We start from the raw sequence: 17543 nt of genomic DNA, 5'->3' as shown, positions 1-17543 counted from the left end.
GTAGGGCACCTGTGGAACTCCCTGTCTTTAAACATTGGTGGTCCTTAACAGGAAATGCAGCCCCAGCCCTGGGCAGTGGGAATAAGGCCTATACCCTGGGTGGGCACAGCAGCCCCGCAAGAGACAGCCTGACAGGCTGGAGGATGTGCTCTGCAGCCCTTGAGGGTGTCATTTGCTCCCACAGGTGCTTAGAGGAGCCTTGGGGGCTGGGCCTCGGGGAGCTGGGTCTTGGAGCCAGAAGGGAAGTGAAGGAGGTGGCCTGTTGCCAGAGTGTGGCATTTACAGATGGCAGTGGCTGCCCAAGCCTATGTGCCCTGCTCAGTGCCTGCCTGCCCCAAGGACCTATGGCTTCCTTCTCTTGAGTCAGGCCCCACCTCAGCCCTGCCTGGAAGGGGCAGTGGATTCCTTCCTCGCAGGCCCAGGTGGGAGACCCCTGGGGCTTGGGTGGAGGGGGCTGCAAGACGTTCTGAGTGGCCACTCTGGAGAGGCATTGTTCCTGTGACCCTTGGAGGCCCACACCCTCTGGCCTGAGTCTCCAGGCTGCCTACTCCCTGGCCCCCTCCCTTGGCCCTGTTGGAAGAATGAGCTGCAAGGTCAGCTGGGGGACCAGAAAGGGACACTGTGTCTGGGAGTGCCATGTCTGGGTGGGAGCTGCCAGGCTCCCTGGTGTGCATGCACAGCCGCCCCCACCCCCCACCAGCTCAGTGTCCTCTCTGAGGTCTTACTCCCTGCTGGGCCTCGTAGGAAGGGTCCAAGGAGCAGATGAGGCCACTCCCTGACCAGAGCCCCACTGGCCAAGCCTGTGGCCCCTGGCACCATCCCCAGGGGGTTAATGATTCACCATCAGCAGATCACTGGGCGTGCCTTCACTCAGCAGAGGGGACTGTGGCTACCTGGGGCTGGGTGTGGCCTGCTGGGCCTGCTGCCCTCTCCCAGGGCTCAGGGACACTCCCCAGCCCAGATCTGCATGGTCACAGGCCCCTCTGCCAGTAACCTGGGGAGGCTGCTTGTGCTCTAGGCCCCCTCCCCATTTTCCCAAGGCATCTGGGGTGAAGACGGGCTCCCGCAAGGATGGGGCTTTCTGTTCTCTGCTGGTCTTGCTAGGGGTGGCTGATCAAAGGTGAGGGTGGCCCTGCACCTTGAGGGCCACCAGGCCAACGTATCCTGACTCGCTTATGGCAGACTAGGGCGGTGCTTCTGCCTGAGCTCAAAAGTCATACCTGAAGACCCTGGGCCTTGTCTTCCTAGGCAGCATCCTGGCTCAGCCTCCTGATGGGGGTCCTGGCCCCTCCAGCTACCCCTGACTTGCCCCAGACTGCAGGCTGCTCTTAAGTGTCTCAGACCTGGAGATAGGTGCGGTGTGCCTCTGGGGATTGCCCCGGGTCCTTGAAGCCCACTTGGCCTTGGCCCTCACGCTTGGCAGTGGGAGGCAGGCTTGCTGCGTGTCACGAGTTGCTCTCTTGGCACCCACACAAGTCCTTATAGATCCTGATAGGAGCTGGCGTTGCGCCTTTGTCCAGGCTCGCGGTCACAGGACACAGCGGAGGCAAATCCAGAGCCCCCGCAGGTGCCTCACCTCCACAGACCTCCCCCCTATTCCAGGGACCCCAGATGTCTGCCAGGCCACCCATGAAGCACGGTCCTCCCTGCCCAGGCACCAAGAGGAGATGTGTAAGGGCCACAGAGCACACACCAGCCCCCACCCAGAGGCCTGCCCGGGCAGCCCTGTTCTCAGGACTGCGCCCGCCCTCCCCTTCGCCCTCTCGGGCTTCTGCGTGAGTCTCCACAGTCCATTTGAGAATTTGGCTGGGATCTTTTTTAGTTCCTTGGCCTATAGTTTGCAAAATCCACCCCTTTCTTAAGAGGGTGTTCCAGCCTTGAGGCATTTCCCGTGTTCCAGGGTTCCTCCCACGTCTGACTGCCTTTTCACACCATCTCAGGTCACGGGAATTCAGGCATCTCGGCACCCTGCCGCCCTTGATATTTTTACGTTTTACGATGTCTCTTCAGTTCCCAATCCTAAGTCTCTGGGCCCTGCCCTTCCCAATTTGGGGACGGTCTGTGTTCTGTGAGGAGCAAACCCTGGGGTCTCCCTGCCAGCACCAGGTTCAGGGCCCTGTTCTGCCAATGACCCCAGTAAGGGGACAGCTCCCCCCGCCAGGGCCTGGGTCCCCGCTTCTGGGCTGTCATGGAGACCTAGGGACTCCAGAGGCTTCTGTCATCTCTGCTTCACTGCTGTGTTTGCGATGTAGTCAGGAGCCCTGACAGTGCCCTGGGGCTGATGGCAGATTCGGGCATCTTGGCTGAGTCCAAATGAGATCCAGGTGCCAGGGCAGCAGGGTCTGTGCCGGGAGTGGGCTTGGAGGACCATGGACGAAGAAGCGGCTTGCTCCTGCACACTAACAGTCAGGTCTGTTAGCTCCGGCTTTCTGAACAAACTGCTGTCTCTGGGAGTCTTGTGTGTAGCTGCTCAGCGACACGTTTTTGCCTTTCCTTGTGGATCTTCGGTATGTGTCTCCCACCCTCTCTGATCTCCAGAAGCCCCTGGGCCATTTTTCTTAATCCTACTCTCCCTTTCAAATAACGCAGGCTCCCAGCATGGGTAATACTACCCCCCACCCCACCCTGGGCTCCTCCACATTTCTCCGCCTCCTCTGAGATCCATGTGGCCCTGTCCCAGAGCGGCCCTGGGGACTCAGATTTCACTGCTCGGCAGGTGCGCCTTTGGGCTAGCAGCACACCTGCACTTCCGGTCAGCAGGGAGGTGGGCGTCTCCCGCTGGGGCCAGGCTGGGGCAGGCAGTTTGTTGACTGCCGCCTCCCAGGAGCCTGAGCCGCACGCCCAGAAACTCCCTCTTGGGCCGCCCCAGGGTGGCTGCCTGGGGCTGTGTGGTCAGAGCAGGCCTGAGGCTGGACTCGGCTAGGAGTTTCTGGGAGGGGTGGGTAGGCGGGGCGGCTAGTCTCCGAATTGCCTTTGCCCCTAGTTTTCTTGTAACCCGCAGGTTGGCCCCTCCTGCAGCGGGACGTATCCCAGGACGAACCCCCGGGTCCTGCGCGGCTGGGGTGGGACATTGGGTACAAGTTCAGGCCGCGCAGGGGCGGGGCGTTTGCGGGAGGCCGGCCTCCAGGAGGGGTCGGGGGCAGAGCGCCCAGGCCACTCGGGCCGTGACCTTCGCAGACGTGCCCTAGGCGCCGGAGTGGCCGGCGGCCGGGCCAGCGTAGGAAGGGGGCGGACGCAGGTTCCGAGGGGGAGTGGGGAGGGCTCACCCGGCAGGTTCCCCGCGGTCCGCGCGGCCTGGGCCCCGGGGGTCCCCGAGGGGGCTCGGTGGCGCCCGCCCGGCTGCGGCCGCTTTAAGGAGCGGGGCCCGCCCCCGGTCTCGGGGCGGGGTCTAGCTGGCCCCGCCCACCAGGCCCCGCCCCCGGGCCGCGCGGGCGCATTGGCTGTGCCGGGCGCGAGCGGCCAGCGGCACTTTGAGCTGGCGGCGCGCGGCGGCGTGGATCGGGCCGGGTTTGGCCGGGTCGGGCCGGATCGAGTCTGGCTGGGGACGGGGAGGTGTCCGGGCTTCGGGGGCCGGGGTCGGGCCGGGTACCTGCGCTCCTCGGCGTCGGCGGCCGCGTCTGGGCTATGGCGGCCGAGGCGCGCGTGTCGCGCTGGTACTTCGGCGGGCTGGCGTCGTGCGGGGCCGCCTGCTGCACGCACCCGCTGGACCTGCTCAAGGTGAGCGCGGCGCGCGGAGGGCCTCGGGCCGGGCCCTCGCTCCCGCCCCCGTCGGGAGCCCTGCGGGCAGGAGGCGGTGGAGGTGCCCCTCGGGCCCCCATCCCACTCTGCTGCTACCTGTGTGACCTTGGGCTCGCCCCTTGGCCTCTCTGAGCCTGTTTCCCGACCCGCCCTTCGCACTTTTGCGGACACACGTTCTGCTGGGTGACACGTTGAGGGCTTGGTTCTCTGGGAGCATAGCTGTTGGCACTTGAAAACGCGTCCGGACTTCAGCACACACCGGCACGGACCACGCGCCCCCTCTGCCGAGCGGGTGCCCGGCACACACTGAGGGAGACAGAGGAGGGATATGGTCAGTCGCCCCTCTTTGGGGCTGCTTCCTCCTGAAAGGTGGGGGGACACCTGGAAGCCTTGAGCTCTGCCTGCATGCAGGTCCTGTCCAGTGAGGGTGATTGTTTCCCAGAGCGAGAAGTAATCACACTTTTTGGGTTTTTTTTCTTTTTTAAGAATGCTTATGGGGCAGAATAAGACAGAGCTTCCCTTGTCTCAGGGCAGGCCAGCCGAGGGAGGTTGGTTTTCTGGTGCTCTCACCACAAACAACAAAGGGTCAGAGGTACAAAGCATGTTCTGGCCGTCGGCCCTGCGCCAGGGAACCTGGGCTGTGGTCCTGTGGGTCCTGTGGGCAAGGGCAGCCACCTGGCCACCCAGAGCAGCCTGGGTCCCACGCTGGACCCCTGGGAGGGATTGGCACCTGTGTCCCTGGCTGACCCAGCCATCCCTCAAGCCTCAGAGTGGTCACCAGTAAAGGCAGGATTAGCAAAAGTTGGGGGTGGGGCTGAAGCCGGGAGCGTTTCTGAGACCTAGCTCATCCTGGGAGAGGCCAGCACAGGCCCTGGTAACCCCCAGGGCCAGGTAGGAAGGTGCGTTTTCCCTTCTCGTGCCTGTTCTGTTTTACTTTCTGGATGCCCCCGCAGGTCCCTGTGCTCCCCCATCCCCCACCCCCGACCACGCACCCTGGAGGATCAGGCTCACTGTCCCTGCCCAGCTGTGGGCACAGCCTCCAGGAGCTTTTGGAGCCCTCCATGGCACCAGGCCAGCCTAGAGTCATGGTCTGTGGGCCAAGGCTCCTTTGGGCGTCACTGCCCCTTGCCCCACCCCCCAGGTGCTGTTTTGCTGCAGAGCACTGGGGGCGGGGGCAGGGAGGCCTGCGGCCACAGGAGCCTAGTCTCTCTCTGGCCCAGGAAGCACGTGGCCATCTGCTGGGGTGCAGCGGGAGGTGCCAGCAGCTGTGGAGACCTCGGAGGGAGGCCCTGGCCAGGATTTTTATCTCTCTGTCCAGTCTTTGGAAGAAGTATTCTAAAGTAACTTGGTCTCTCCCTTTGCCTTATGTCTTGGCTCAACTCTGTCAGTGGCTTCTCACCTGGACGAGGGCTGCTGCCGGTGTGGCCACCCTGCCCCCAGGCCCAGGCCCTCTGTTCCCGGCTCACTGCACACTGAGAGAAACTGAGGCAGCAGAGTCAATAGCCTTCCCCAGCGGGTCCCCCCAGGATGTGGCTGGGCTGGACAAAGTGGGGTCCACAGGATGGACTCCAAGGCACCCTTTCCCTGTGTACCCCCAGATTCCCACCCCTGTCTTCCGAGTCTCCCATGTTTCTTCAGGTCATTTGAGTCCCCGTAACTCTGTCCCTCTCGGAAGTCAGGTGTGGCTACAAGGTGGGGCTCTGGACTTGCCCAGTGTCTTCACCTAAAGTGTGGGGTTGATGACTGCCCCACGGCAGGTGGGATGTTTCTCATGGGCCTGGTAGGCTCACGTTTCGGCTGGTGGTATCCAGTGGAGGTTGGCTCCGGGTGTGGACACGGAGTCCTAGCCCCACTCCTCGGCTGGTGCCCTGCAAAAGGGGGTGCTGGTAGCACTTGGCCCACAAGGTTAGTGTGAGGCTGTAAAGGTGGAAGGTTGTGGAAAAGGGCTCAGGGCAGAGCTGGCCTGGATGGGCCCCAGGTAGAGTACTGCTGTGAGCTGGTGTGGCCGCTTCCCCGCAGGTGCACCTGCAGACGCAGCAGGAGGTGAAGCTGCGCATGACCGGCATGGCGCTGCAGGTGGTGCGCTCCGACGGCGTGTTGGCACTCTACAATGGGCTGAGTGCCTCCCTGTGCAGACAGGTGCATCTGGGGGCTCCCCACCCCTGGGTGGCGGGTCGCTGAGGTCCTGGTCCCAGAGCCCGCACTCAGTCCCAGCAGGCAGGAGGGTCGCAGCCCCCTGGCCCCCAGGCTAGTTGTGGCTGCTTACACGGGAGGAACCTCAGGCAGGGGAGCCAGCAGCGCCCAGGGTGGCGGGTGGGAGGTGCTTCTGCCTTGCACAGGGTCAGCCACTGTCACAGCGGCCCGAGACCTCCACCTCCAGGTGGGAAACTGAGCCCAGGGAGGAGAGAGAAGGGTGTGAGGCCTGGACTCAGCCCCAGGTTTGTGAGTTGGCTCAGCTGCTTGCTGGCCGTGTGGCCTCGGGCGTGTCCCTTGGTGCCCCGTGGTCCACATGGAGACCATTGCACTGGAGGACCAGGTCTGTGAAGTGTGCCCAGCGCCATCCGCCCGCAGCCTCTGAGTGGGGCCCCTTCTCCCCAGATGACCTATTCCCTGACTCGGTTCGCCATCTACGAGACCGTGCGGGACCAGGTGACCAAAGGCAGCCAGGGCCCCCTGCCCTTCCACCAGAAGGTCTTGCTGGGCTCCCTCAGCGGTGAGTGGCCGAGGGCGAGCAGGGCGGGCGAGGGTGGTGGGCAGTGCCAGGGGTCACGGGGTGGCTTGTTGTACCAGGTTGCATCGGTGGCTTCGTGGGGACCCCCGCGGACATGGTCAACGTCAGGTCAGTGTGGCCCCCGAGGCCAGGGTCTCGCTGTCCCCTGAGGGCCAACCTCATTCACTGGGGTTGTGGGTGTTCAGCCTGGAACAGGCCACTCGGACCTTGGGGTCCTGGACACTGGGGGTGGCGCTGAGCCTGTGGCAGGGCAGCCCCCGGTGGGCCGGCCGCTCACTGTCGCCCTCTGGCGTGTGTGGGGGTGGTGTCTGGCCCTGCCGCCCTGCTGAGCCCCTGCTTGTTTCAGGATGCAGAATGACATGAAGCTGCCCCAGAGCCAGCGCCGAAAGTGAGTAGCGCGCTCTGCCTGCAGGGTGGGGCCGGAGGGTCGGGGCGGAGGAGCCCCCAGAGTGGCTCTGCCAGGACGCAGTCGGGACTCGCCTGTGGGATCCCATGGAGCCGGCTGACGGCTTCTGGAAACAGGCATAGTGCACACCTCTGGCTGGGCCCGGGGCTGGTCACCGCTTCTCCCGCGTGTACCTGCGCGCACCCACGGGGAGGGTGGTTTGGAAGTGGGAGTGAGTGTGGACTTCGAAAGGCTTTGGGTGCAGGGGTTAGTTTTTCTTCCTGTGATGAAAGCACCATGTTGCGTGAAACGTAGGGTGCTAGGGAGTCTAAGGTTCTGGCTGGGGACCCACGTCGAGCTAGGCTCTAGGCGTCGGCCCAGTCAGCTCAGGGGGCGTGTGGCTCTGGCTGGAGCGTCAGCCCCAGGGAAGGTGGACGAGTGAACCAGGGGAGAGGGGGCCCCGCAGGGCGTCCCATCCTCCTGCCCTCTGTAATGGCCTGCAGACAGGACCTGCCTTGGAGCTGGCAGCCCCCAGAGGGCATTTCCCTCCCTCTTCAAGCCCTGAACTCCTGTGAGCAGGGAGACAGGAAGCCATTGTCCTCTGGCCCTTTTGACACTCAGCACCTCCTGGCCTGGGATGGGGCCGTGGCTCCCATGGGGGGTACCCTCCCCCCATGGGAGCCAGTGGTCAGGGAGAAGCTCATGTGGGCCCACTCTGTCCCCGACAGCTATGCCCACGCCCTGGATGGCCTGTGCCGTGTGGCCCGAGAAGGTGAGAGGTGGGAGGGCTGGGCTGGGACCCAGGAGTGGGGCCTGGGTGGGGAGGGGTTTGGGCTGGGCACCCGACCTCTCCCCTCCCCCGGCAGAGGGTCTGAAGAAGCTGTTCTCAGGCGCAACCATGGCGTCCAGTCGTGGGATGTTGGTCACCGTGGGTCAGGTAGGGTTTCTGCTTGGGGTGGGGCTCTGGGGCCCTGTGAGAAATCCCAGAGGAAGGCAGTGGGCATGGAACACGGGTGGGGCTGGGGCGCGTCTGTGATGGGTGTGGTGACCGTAGATGACCCAACAGAGTGGGTACCTGGTCAGTCCAGCTGGTGTCATTGTGGGCCCCTTTTGGCTTCTCCCGAGGTGGGCTCTGTCCTTTGGGCCCTGACTGTCCCTGCCACCCTACAGCTGTCCTGCTATGACCAAGCCAAGCAGCTGGTCCTCAGCACCGGGTACTTGTCTGACAGCATCTTCACTCACTTTATCGCCAGCTTCATCGCGGTGAGTGGCGGGGTGGGGCTTCCCTGGGGGCCCTGGGATGAGGGAGGGGCTCAGTGGCAGGAGGCTTTGACGAGTTAGACTGAATAGGTGGGTGCTAGGGTCCTGGGGAGGAGCCCACGGGCCAGGGCTGTTCCTGGTGTCCCCATGGCCCTAGGGACACCTGGGGGTCCAGGACAGGTCTGTGGGGTAGGATGAGGGTGCCCACCTGCCCTGCCTGGCAGGCCCGTTGGTGATGACCCTGCACCCCAGGGCGGATGCGCCACTGTCCTGTGCCAGCCCCTGGACGTGCTGAAGACCCGCCTGATGAACGCCAAGGGCGAATATCGGGTGAGTGGGGCCCCGCCCTGCAGGTCTGCTTCCTTGTCGCGGGTGTGGACACGGCTGTCCCCCTCCACCCATGACTGCGTCCCTCCCAGGGCCCCGTGTGTGTTTAACAGAGCAAGCCGGTCACTGCAGTCAGTGAAACTTCACATGGTGCCTTTATGAAGGGGGCAGGTCCCACCCCCCAGCCCCACCAGCACACACTGCGTCTTCTGTGGGTTTCGGCACCACAGCACCCTGGGGTGTGCTCCTGGGGTCTAGTTTTGAGCAGGCAGCCCTTGACCTTTGTGACCCCCAGCCCCACCTCCTGCTTTTACTGTTGAACCTCCAGGCTGCTCTGCGAGGCTCACACCCACCCTCAGTGTGACCAGAGTGAGGGGGGGTTCACGCCTCTCCAGAAGCAGCCGCTGTATTCCGGTTCTGCGTTTTCTGCAGGGTGTCCTGCACTGCGCCATGGAGACAGCAAAGCTCGGGCCGCTGGCCTTCTACAAGGTCCGTGGGGGCGGCGTGGGGCGGGGGCCCCTGGGCCGGGCGGGGGCCCCTGGGCCTGTCGGGGCCCTTCACACCCTTCCTTCCTCCCTCAGGGCCTCGTGCCTGCGGGCATCCGCCTCGTGCCCCACACCGTGCTCACCTTTGTGTTTCTGGAACAGCTTCGCAAACACTTTGGCATCAAAGTGCCATCGTGATGTGGCCGTGGCAACAGCTGGGTCAGGCCTGGGCCCCTTCTCCCCGCAACAGTTTCTTCCAGAGTGTGGGAGGGTCAGCAGCTGAGCACTGCCCTGAGCCCAGCACCTGCCCGCAGTGCTCCGGCCCCTCCTCCCTGGCCCAGGACCCCCGCCCCAGCCCACCTGGTCAGCCCTTCGACCCCTCGCGAGCTACCAGCTTCACCTTCACCCCCACCCCGGGCTCTCCCTGCCTGGGCTTCCAGCGGCCTGCTCTGCCCACCCCTCAGAGGGGGTGTCCAGGCCCCAGGTTTGGTTTTCTCTCCTCTCCCCGAGTAGGCAGTTAACGCTGGAGTTGGGAGGGCGTGCTGTCCCGGCTCTCTGGGCTCGGGTCTCTAGCCCCTGAAGGCTCCTTCCACCGCGCCCCGGGCCCGCAGCACCGTCTCCCACCGCGCCCGCTGAGGGACCTGGGTGGCAGAGCGGGGGAGGCCTCAGCACCACTCCCCAGATGACACGTGTACCTGCGCGTTCATCCTCAGAGAGGGACCATGCTTTTATGACGTTCCCAAGGCAGCTGTGCCCCCACAGCTCCCAGGCCGGTGCAGAGGGGCCCCCGGGGAGAGGGTCTGGGTGCCACCCGCACCCCCCCGCCCCCGCCGTTGCTTTAACTGCTAGTTTTGCCAGAACTCTCAGTGCCAGCAGGCTCTCTGCTGTCCTTCAGGGGGTGTGCAGTGTCCCCTCCTGGCTCCCTGGGCAGGGCTGGGGTGGCTTGGGGGTCTCCTGTCTGGGGATGGTGGTCACCTGCAAGGCCCCCAGCAGCTGATCAGCCTGATGCCACAACCTAGGTTCCTCTGCCAAAGCAGCCTGCAGGGGGACTGGGAGCTGCGTCCGCCTCCCCTGTCCCCCAGGCACTGTGCTCTCCCCACCCCCCAGCAAGTGGCCAGCGGGCCAGCGTCGCCCTGCGCGACATTAATAAAGGTGGTGAAGAGTCTGGTTTCTGCATCCAGGGCACTAACTGGTCTGCAGGTTGTCGTGCTTTTGGGCACTCAAGACCCCCTCTGCACCCTCCAGGGAGGGCTTCTGGGTTCGTGGACAGGCAGGGGAGAAGCTGCACCCCTGGCCAGATGCACTGGGTCGCTGGGGGCTGAGGACTGGAGGTGTGGAGGCCCTGCATCAGGTCACCGTGGACCCCCCCAGGGCTGCCCCTTCCCAGCAGGTGCCTGTGTTTTCAGAGTTCCCAGAGGGGCTGGACGTGCCCTGGGCTTTCAAATGCTGGTCAGTTGTCCAGCCAGCCGAGAAGGGGCTGGGAGCCCCTGGTTCTGTGGACTGCAGGCCCTGGGACAGAGGGGCAGGGTCGGTGTGAGCACCACCATGCAGCCTTTTGATGTCCCGGGACAGACAGGTGCCCTGGGCGGCTCATCCAGTCGTCAGGACCTCTGACCCCCAGAGTGCCGCGCAACCTTGGGAGCGTATGGAAAATGGGGCTTCAGGTTATGGTGGTCACGCAGCTCTGAATGTCCTGGGGACAGCTGTGTTTCAACAAAGCTGTTAACTTCAGAAAACAGGGAACTGCACCCACATGCCTGCCCAGCCCCAGTGGCGAGCTCTCACCAGGCCGTCTGCCTTCTCACCCCCGCGGACCCTTCCCCACCGTGACTGGGTTATTTAGAAGCCGACCCCAGAGGTCCTGTCATTTATAGATAAATGCGAGCACATGTCCCTAAAAATGGTCTTTGAAAAAACTCTAACTGCAGCAGTAACTCACTCTACATAAGAAACGTGACGGTCCACCTGGTTGACTTACTGTCATCAGAACGCCCGGGGCCCACGTGCCTGTCATGAGGTTGGTTCTGTCTGAACGAGCCCAGCTGAGGGCTCCTGTTCAGTCTCCGCTGCCAGCGACCCTTCACCACCCTTTCAGAGTAAGTCAAGTCCTTGATCCGGTCGCCTCTCCTGTCAGACTTGGCCCCTTCCTCCACCTATGAATTTTCTAAAACCAGCAGGTAGATCTGGATTAGGGTCCTGTTTCTGGGTGACAGTACTGGGTGTGCTGCAGCACCCGGGGTGTGGGGTCTGGCCGGTTGGGAGGTCAGGGCGAAGCAGCCATTGCCTTGGAAACGCGCAGAGGATGGAGCCCAGACTTCTGGGCCCCAGGGTGGGCAGGGGGCATCTCGCTGGGGGTCTGACACCCCAGGGACGAGCAAATGCAGGCCCGAATCTGCCCCAGCACCCAGGTGGGAAGCCACAGCCCACATGGTCCAGCGGGAGGGGAGGGTGCGATGACACCTGTGGGACAAGCTGCCGCTTCTCTCCCGGGGGCCCCAGTTAAAAAGGCAGGAAATTCCAGAAACGTTGGCCACTCAGGGCACCTCCTCTGTCCTTAAAGCTGCTTTGATTTGGAGCTCCAGAGTCCTGTTACCCTGCCTGCAAAAGTGCCCCTGACAACCTGGGAAGCTGGCATCTCACCAGCCTCCTCCCAGCCTGTCCAGTCTACGCGGTGCCTCCCTGGACCCATATCAGGGAGAAAGGGCCCCCGTCTGGCTCGGCAGGGGTGGGGAGGGACTGCAGGACGGGGTGCAGAGGGTGGACCAGGGGCCTACCCACCTGCCCTGCAGGAGCTGTGGCTCCCTGGATGGGGCCCAGAGGGAAGGAGGAGGCGGGTCCAGGGCAGCAGGAAGATGCGGGTGGGTCGGAGGGCGAGGCCCTCCCCGGGGGTTCTCCGCCAGTGTGAGCACAGGACCGGCCCCACCTCAGGCCCCCGACCCGCCGCGAATGCAGCCCACGGATTAGGCATGTGGGCGGGAGGGGAAGCTCTATTTCCTGACCCAGACTCCGCCTTCCTTCCCGAAAGATGAGAGTTTATATAAAAAGTTACGCAATGAGTATTGGTTGTCGAGAAGCTTCAGCCAGGGTGGCGAGGCCTGTCAGCGGGGAGAGGACGGTCTTTTGGATAAATGGTGCGGGACGTGTGGACGTCCGTGTGCGGGAGAGTGAGCTGGGACCCTCCCCACGCAGGCGCAGGACTCTTCCTTGGAAGGGATCACAGAGCCGAAGCTAACGCTGGTAGTAGAACTTGGGGGGCAGGTGCTTAGTGTGCATGAGGTCCTGGGTTCAATCCCCGGTACCTCCATCAGAACAAATGTAAAACTTGTAGAAATGGACAAAGACCACGCGTGAGAGGGCAAGCAGGGGCCGCGCGCCCAGAGCCCCGGCGGGCGGGCAGCACCGCCCCCAAGGCAGGCAGAGGAGGGAACAGCTTCAGCGGGAAAAGGGGGCCCAAGTGCGCACGCGCGGGGGCTGTGGGCCTGGGGAAGCCGCGGGCTGCCCAGCAGAGGTGCCGCAGCCCTATGGTCGTCTGGGAGCCTGCTTGGCTTTCTCTGCCGGGTCCTGCGCTGGAAGCGGAGGCAGAAGTTAGGGAAGCTGGCAGTTACTGGCCAACTTTGGGCTGATTGCTATAGGGGCTTCGAAACACATCCACACACAAACTCACACGAATCTTCAGCAAGTGTCACTCACAACAACGCAAAGGTGGAAACCACCAAACGCCCACCACCTGCCGAGGACATGGGTAAGGTGTCGCGGACGTGCGCAGCGCGGGGCCATCTGGCCGGAAAGAGCGAGGTGCTGACCTCCACTACAGCCCCAGATGAGCCCTGAAGAAGTGTCCCCTGGGAGGGAGAAGCCGGTCGCAGAATCCCGTGTCATTACGTGACTCCGTCTGCATGAAGCGTGCAGAACAGGCAGATCCGGAGACACAGGGCTGCTCAGTGGGGTGGGGGCTGGGGCGGGGCAGGGGAGTGGCTGCTGAAGGCAAGTCAGGGCCGAGTTCCAGAACACATGCTCGCTTGTGATGGCCGCACAGCTAGCTCCCTGAACTACAAACACCCGCCCACTCGTGCGCTCTCCATGGAGGGACTGCCCAGTGTCCCTCCCCGACCAGACTCTAGCCAGGCTCCTCTGAGCCCGAGTCTCCAGCAGCCCTAGAAAGACTCGGTTTCTGACAGCTCAGGCCCATCCCCAGGGTGACCCCAGTCCCCCCCGAAACTCCAGCAGCCACCAAGGGGCGGGCGTCTCGGGCCCCTGTGGGAACACAAGGCTTGCCTTGGACGAGTGCTGGTGATAAACCAGACAGGGTTGCATGGTGGCCCAGCCCCTGCCTGCTGTGAAAGTGCCCACCTCCTGACTCCCCGGAGTCTCAGCCCTCCCCGTCCCCCCGCTCGCGGTAAAACGCCGGTCACTGCTGCCCAGACCACACCTGAGCTCAGTTCACACTGGAACTGTCCCCACTGAGAGTATGTTGCAGACTAGAACCTGTCCTTCATAGAAAACAATCTATGCTTACCTAAGGGGAGGGGGCGGGGGAGGGTTAAATTGGGGATTTAGGATTTGCAGATACTGTTATATATAAAATAGATAAGTAACAAGGTCCCACTGTACAGCACGGGGAACTGTGTTCAATACCTTGTAATAACCTATAATGAAAAAGAATGCGTGTATATATAAATGTATAACTGAATCACCGCTGGACACCAGAGACTAACGCGACATTGTAAATCAACTCTACTTCAATTAAAAAAATAAAAACAGCTCCTTCGTACTTTGTTTCTTTGTTTTTTTTATAGGGGGAGGTGATCAAGCTTACTGGTTTATTTGCTGGAGGCACTGGGGATTGACCCCAGGACCTCGTGCCTGCTAAGCATGTGCTCTGCCTCTGAGCTGGACCCTCTCGCCTTGTCCTTTGCACTTTGGCATCCGGCCGTGTTTGTCTGACAGTGAACCATGTCTCAGTGACGCTGTCTGGAGCTCCCCCGGACAGCGCGTATACTAAACTTAGAATGACACAGAGACTGGCGCGACCCCGTGCAGGAGTGACGTGCAAATTCACGAAACGCTCCACATTTTTTCAGTTAAAACAGAACTCCCCAAGCGGTGCAGAGCAGTGCAGAGGAACGGACAGCCCTGCCAGGGTCGGCGTGAGCGGCACAGCAGGAAAGCCGTCTGCTGAGACAGGACCGCGCCCTGCGTGGCTGCTGACTGGGCCACACACACGGCAAACGCGGTCTCACTACAGACTTTGTCCAGAAGGGAGACGAGCACATTTAACCTTGAAAAGAGAATTCGATCGATGCAAGGAGCCCATTAAACGAGGGATGCGGGTGCCTCCAGTGCCGACAATAAGAGCCTCGCCGGTGTGACGGTGGCTGGGGACTCGGGATGGGGGTGTGAGGACCTCTCTGTGCTGCACACTCTTTCCAAGTGCCTGTCCTGCTCTGCCCTTCGAACCAGCACTTCATGGAATTTTGGGCCCTGGAATGAGGCTGCCAGCATTTGGGGCAGCTGGGGACAAAGGTCAAATCTTGAAATCGGCCCAAAGGAGCACAGAGGGCCAGAAGGGAAGGGCGGGTGGCCTGAGAAGGGAGCTGGCCTCCCCGAGGCGAGCCCGGGACACAGCTGGGCCATCCTCGTCTTCCCTGCCTCTCTCCTGCATTCCTGGACCTGGTCAGTCCCTCTGTTTACAAACAGTTGTTCTAAGTCACCCATGCACCTCGATGCAAGTTCTCACACACAGCAAGGGTTTCTGGGGACAGTGCACCTCCTTCCAGCTGGACCCGGTCCCTGACCCCTTCTTGGAAACACAATTGCAGCCACCAGGACTTGGGTATTTTTCCCACATTAGTCAAACAGAAAAAAAGAAAAACAGAAGTGAGGCGGAGGAAACTCTGGTCATCGGAAAGTAATTTTCCATAAGGGATGTTAGTTCTCAAAAGACGTTGGAAACAGCAGGGAAGTGGAGTCACGCAGTTTTGTCCCCTCCCCCGACGCCACCCCACCCTCGCCCCCACCTAACTGCTGCCAAGCCGGGGAGACTGGAAGGCGGTGGGAGGGGACCCAGACAGTACCCAGGGGACCAGTGCCGCCTCTGGAAGGCTGCTCTGGGCTCAGCGCCCATGCCGCCCCCTCCAGAGTCTAGACAGCCGGCTTCCCAGACCACCCAACTGCCCGGCGACTGGGAAGGGGCGAGGGCAGCTTGTCCTCGTGACCCAGTCACCATCTTGCTGGTGCTACAAGCCGGGGTCTGCCCCTGGCACAGAGGTTTTGCCTCCATCCTGTAGCAGCTAAGCTCTGGCGTTAATTCTGCCACCCAGACACCCAAGTCTCCCCAGCACCTCCCCGGGGGCCTGGCGGGGCGTCCAGGGTCCGAGACAGAGGGCCCGTCCTGACTCCTAGGAGGAGGGGGGTGGAGGCCCTTCCTCCAGCCTTTTGAGGACAGTGACACTGACCCTCTGCACATCTGCTCGCCCGCCTGCCTGGGTTTCATTTGTGGGTAGTTTTCTCCAGAAAGGCTGGGTGGGGTTGGAGGTCTGGGGTCTGCCGATGCCTTTGGGCCTGGATCACTGCTTGGCTTCCGAAGCTTCCCGATTCTGCACCACCGTCATCACCAACCCGATTCCCCACCGGCTCAGGGCAAAGGCTCTTGCTGAATCGAGACGGAAATGACTCTTTGGCCCTGAATTTCAGGAAAGCCAGGGCCTGTCTGTCTCGAGGCAGCCTGGTAGACCTCTCCCCGGACCCAGGCTGAACGTCAGCTTCCCCACGTCCCGCCGTGGCTTCCGCTGTGTCTTCAAGAACATTTTCTGCCTCCGTTAAAGGGGCATTTCTGTCCTTTTCTCTGCCCCCGCACCACGGCCCGGCCTTCCCCGGTGCGTCCAGTGTGCCCCGCGGTCACACCCCAGCCCTCCAGCCCCTTCGGCCGGAGGGCGCTCCCCGCCCGCGGCAGCACCCCCTCCTCTCTGAGAGCGGCGGCTGAAGGCAGAGACCCCTCTCTTCTCTCTGAGCCCCTCTGCTTCTTGCTCTGGTTAACTGTCCGCGGGTTGGGTGTCTGGTGTGTCCCGTGCTGGCTATGGACTTTTTCTTTCATTTTTTCCCCTTTTTCCCGCCACCTCCCTTCTTTCCTTCCTGTTCCTGGCCCGCCCCGTTGGCAGGGTCCCTCTGCCCCTTTTCTGGGTCCTGCCTGGTCTCTGGGACTCCTCTGCTCGGAAGTAGTTCAGTTCCCTGGCTCCTCCCCAGCTGTCCTCCCTCGACACCCGCAGGCCTAGAGCCAGAGTGGCCAGCCAGTGGACCTGCCTGGAGAGGGTGGCGCCCGGTGGGGGGGGGGGCGCTAACTGGGGGCCAGTCCCAGGGCAGGTGCTCCCGGATGGGGAGCTGCTGGGTGTGCAGCAGGGCAGTGGCTCACGGCCAGACACCGGCTGCCAGTGGCAGAGGCCTCCCGCAGCGGCACACTGGTCCCAGCCGGCCGAGGTGCTCCAGCTGCTGGCCCCGGCATGCAGTGACAGAGCGGGGCCCGTGGCTCCCGTAGAAGGGGCGGAAGGGAGGCTGGCAGCTGACCAGAGGGCCTACGAGTGGCCTCCCGGTGGCTGGTCCTGCGGGCCCCAGGGGGACCTCCCCAAGAGCAAGTGCACGGGAAGAGCCCCCGAGTGGTTTTAACAGTTTCAGTGACGTGTCAGCACCATAACACACGATGGACTGCACACAGCAGCAGTGCACGGTTTTAGAAGTTTGTGCAGACCTCAGTCTGGGAGCATCAGCCCAGTCAAGGTGCCGAACACCCCCGTCGCCCCAGGGATCTCCTCCTGCCCCTCTCGGTCCTCCCCATCCTGGGACGGCCACCGAGTGGCCGCAGGTCTCTCCAGGTTCTTTACTGTGGATTTTTATACTCTGTGCTTTTTTATGATGGAAACACGCAACGCGCTTCCTCCTTGTCTGAGATCCACCCCCGTCGTTCACGACATTTCACACTGGGCACTGACCTTCCCGCGTGGGGCTGGAGAAGCCTCAGGGTGCCTGTCTGCTCGCCCACGGACGGCCTGAGGGCTGCCTCCAGCTTGGGGATATTACAGACAAAGCAGCTGTGAAGATCTGCACACGCCCGTTTCTCCTGGTAAATACCACCAGGAGACTGACAAGCTGCCCCCACAGCGTCTGCGCTGTTTTCATCCACTTGGTAGCAGAGGAGGTTTCGAGTCCCACCAGCACTGGCTTCAACCAGTCTCTTTTTTTGCCCACTCCACGACCGCTCTTGCCTCTGCAGTCAGGATGCCGACACGACTCCACCTTCTCGGAAGCTCAGCCTGGGAGAGTTAGCTCCTACGGCACATCTTTTCCTTTCCTTCTTGCACGGAGGGACAGGGGACTGAACCCAGGACCTTGTGCATGCTACGCATACGCCCTACCACGGAGCTACACCCTCCCCCTTCAGTCTTTTTAACGTTAGCGGTTTGCATCGTGTGTTGGGGGACTCACTGCAGTTCTAACTGTGTTTTCCTGGTGGCTACGCGTGTTTGTCGTCCATGTATCTTCCTTGGTGAGGTCTGTTCAGATGCTTTGACCACTGTTTACAATTAAACTGTTTTCTTATCACTGAGCTGTACAAAGCATAACCCCA

General features: G+C 62.4%; 1 protein-coding gene across 2 annotated transcripts; it reads left to right on the top strand.

Moving 5' to 3' along the window:
* The first annotated feature begins 3249 nt into the window (after positions 1 to 3249).
* On the top strand, positions 3250 to 10115 carry SLC25A10 (solute carrier family 25 member 10). 2 transcript variants are annotated; one of them, XM_032456556.1, is made up of 11 exons: positions 3460 to 3717; positions 5758 to 5877; positions 6337 to 6451; positions 6529 to 6577; positions 6816 to 6857; positions 7583 to 7626; positions 7721 to 7791; positions 8025 to 8117; positions 8367 to 8444; positions 8874 to 8930; positions 9023 to 10115. In XM_032456556.1, exons 1-11 carry the CDS (start codon positions 3625 to 3627, stop codon positions 9122 to 9124), a joined length of 864 nt encoding a protein of 287 aa, XP_032312447.1. In that variant the 5' UTR covers positions 3460 to 3624; the 3' UTR covers positions 9125 to 10115. The 2 variants fall into 2 exon arrangements, with proteins under 2 accessions (XP_032312448.1, XP_032312447.1); XM_032456557.1 differs by lacking the exon at positions 5758 to 5877 and having other exon boundaries at positions 3250 to 3717.
* Positions 10116 to 17543: the final 7428 nt, after the last annotated feature.

The sequence above is a fragment of the Camelus ferus genome, chromosome 16 (assembly GCF_009834535.1).
Source record: "Camelus ferus isolate YT-003-E chromosome 16, BCGSAC_Cfer_1.0, whole genome shotgun sequence".
Taxonomy (NCBI): Eukaryota; Metazoa; Chordata; class Mammalia; order Artiodactyla; family Camelidae; genus Camelus; species Camelus ferus.
This window is presented reverse-complemented; position numbering and strand designations above follow the sequence as displayed.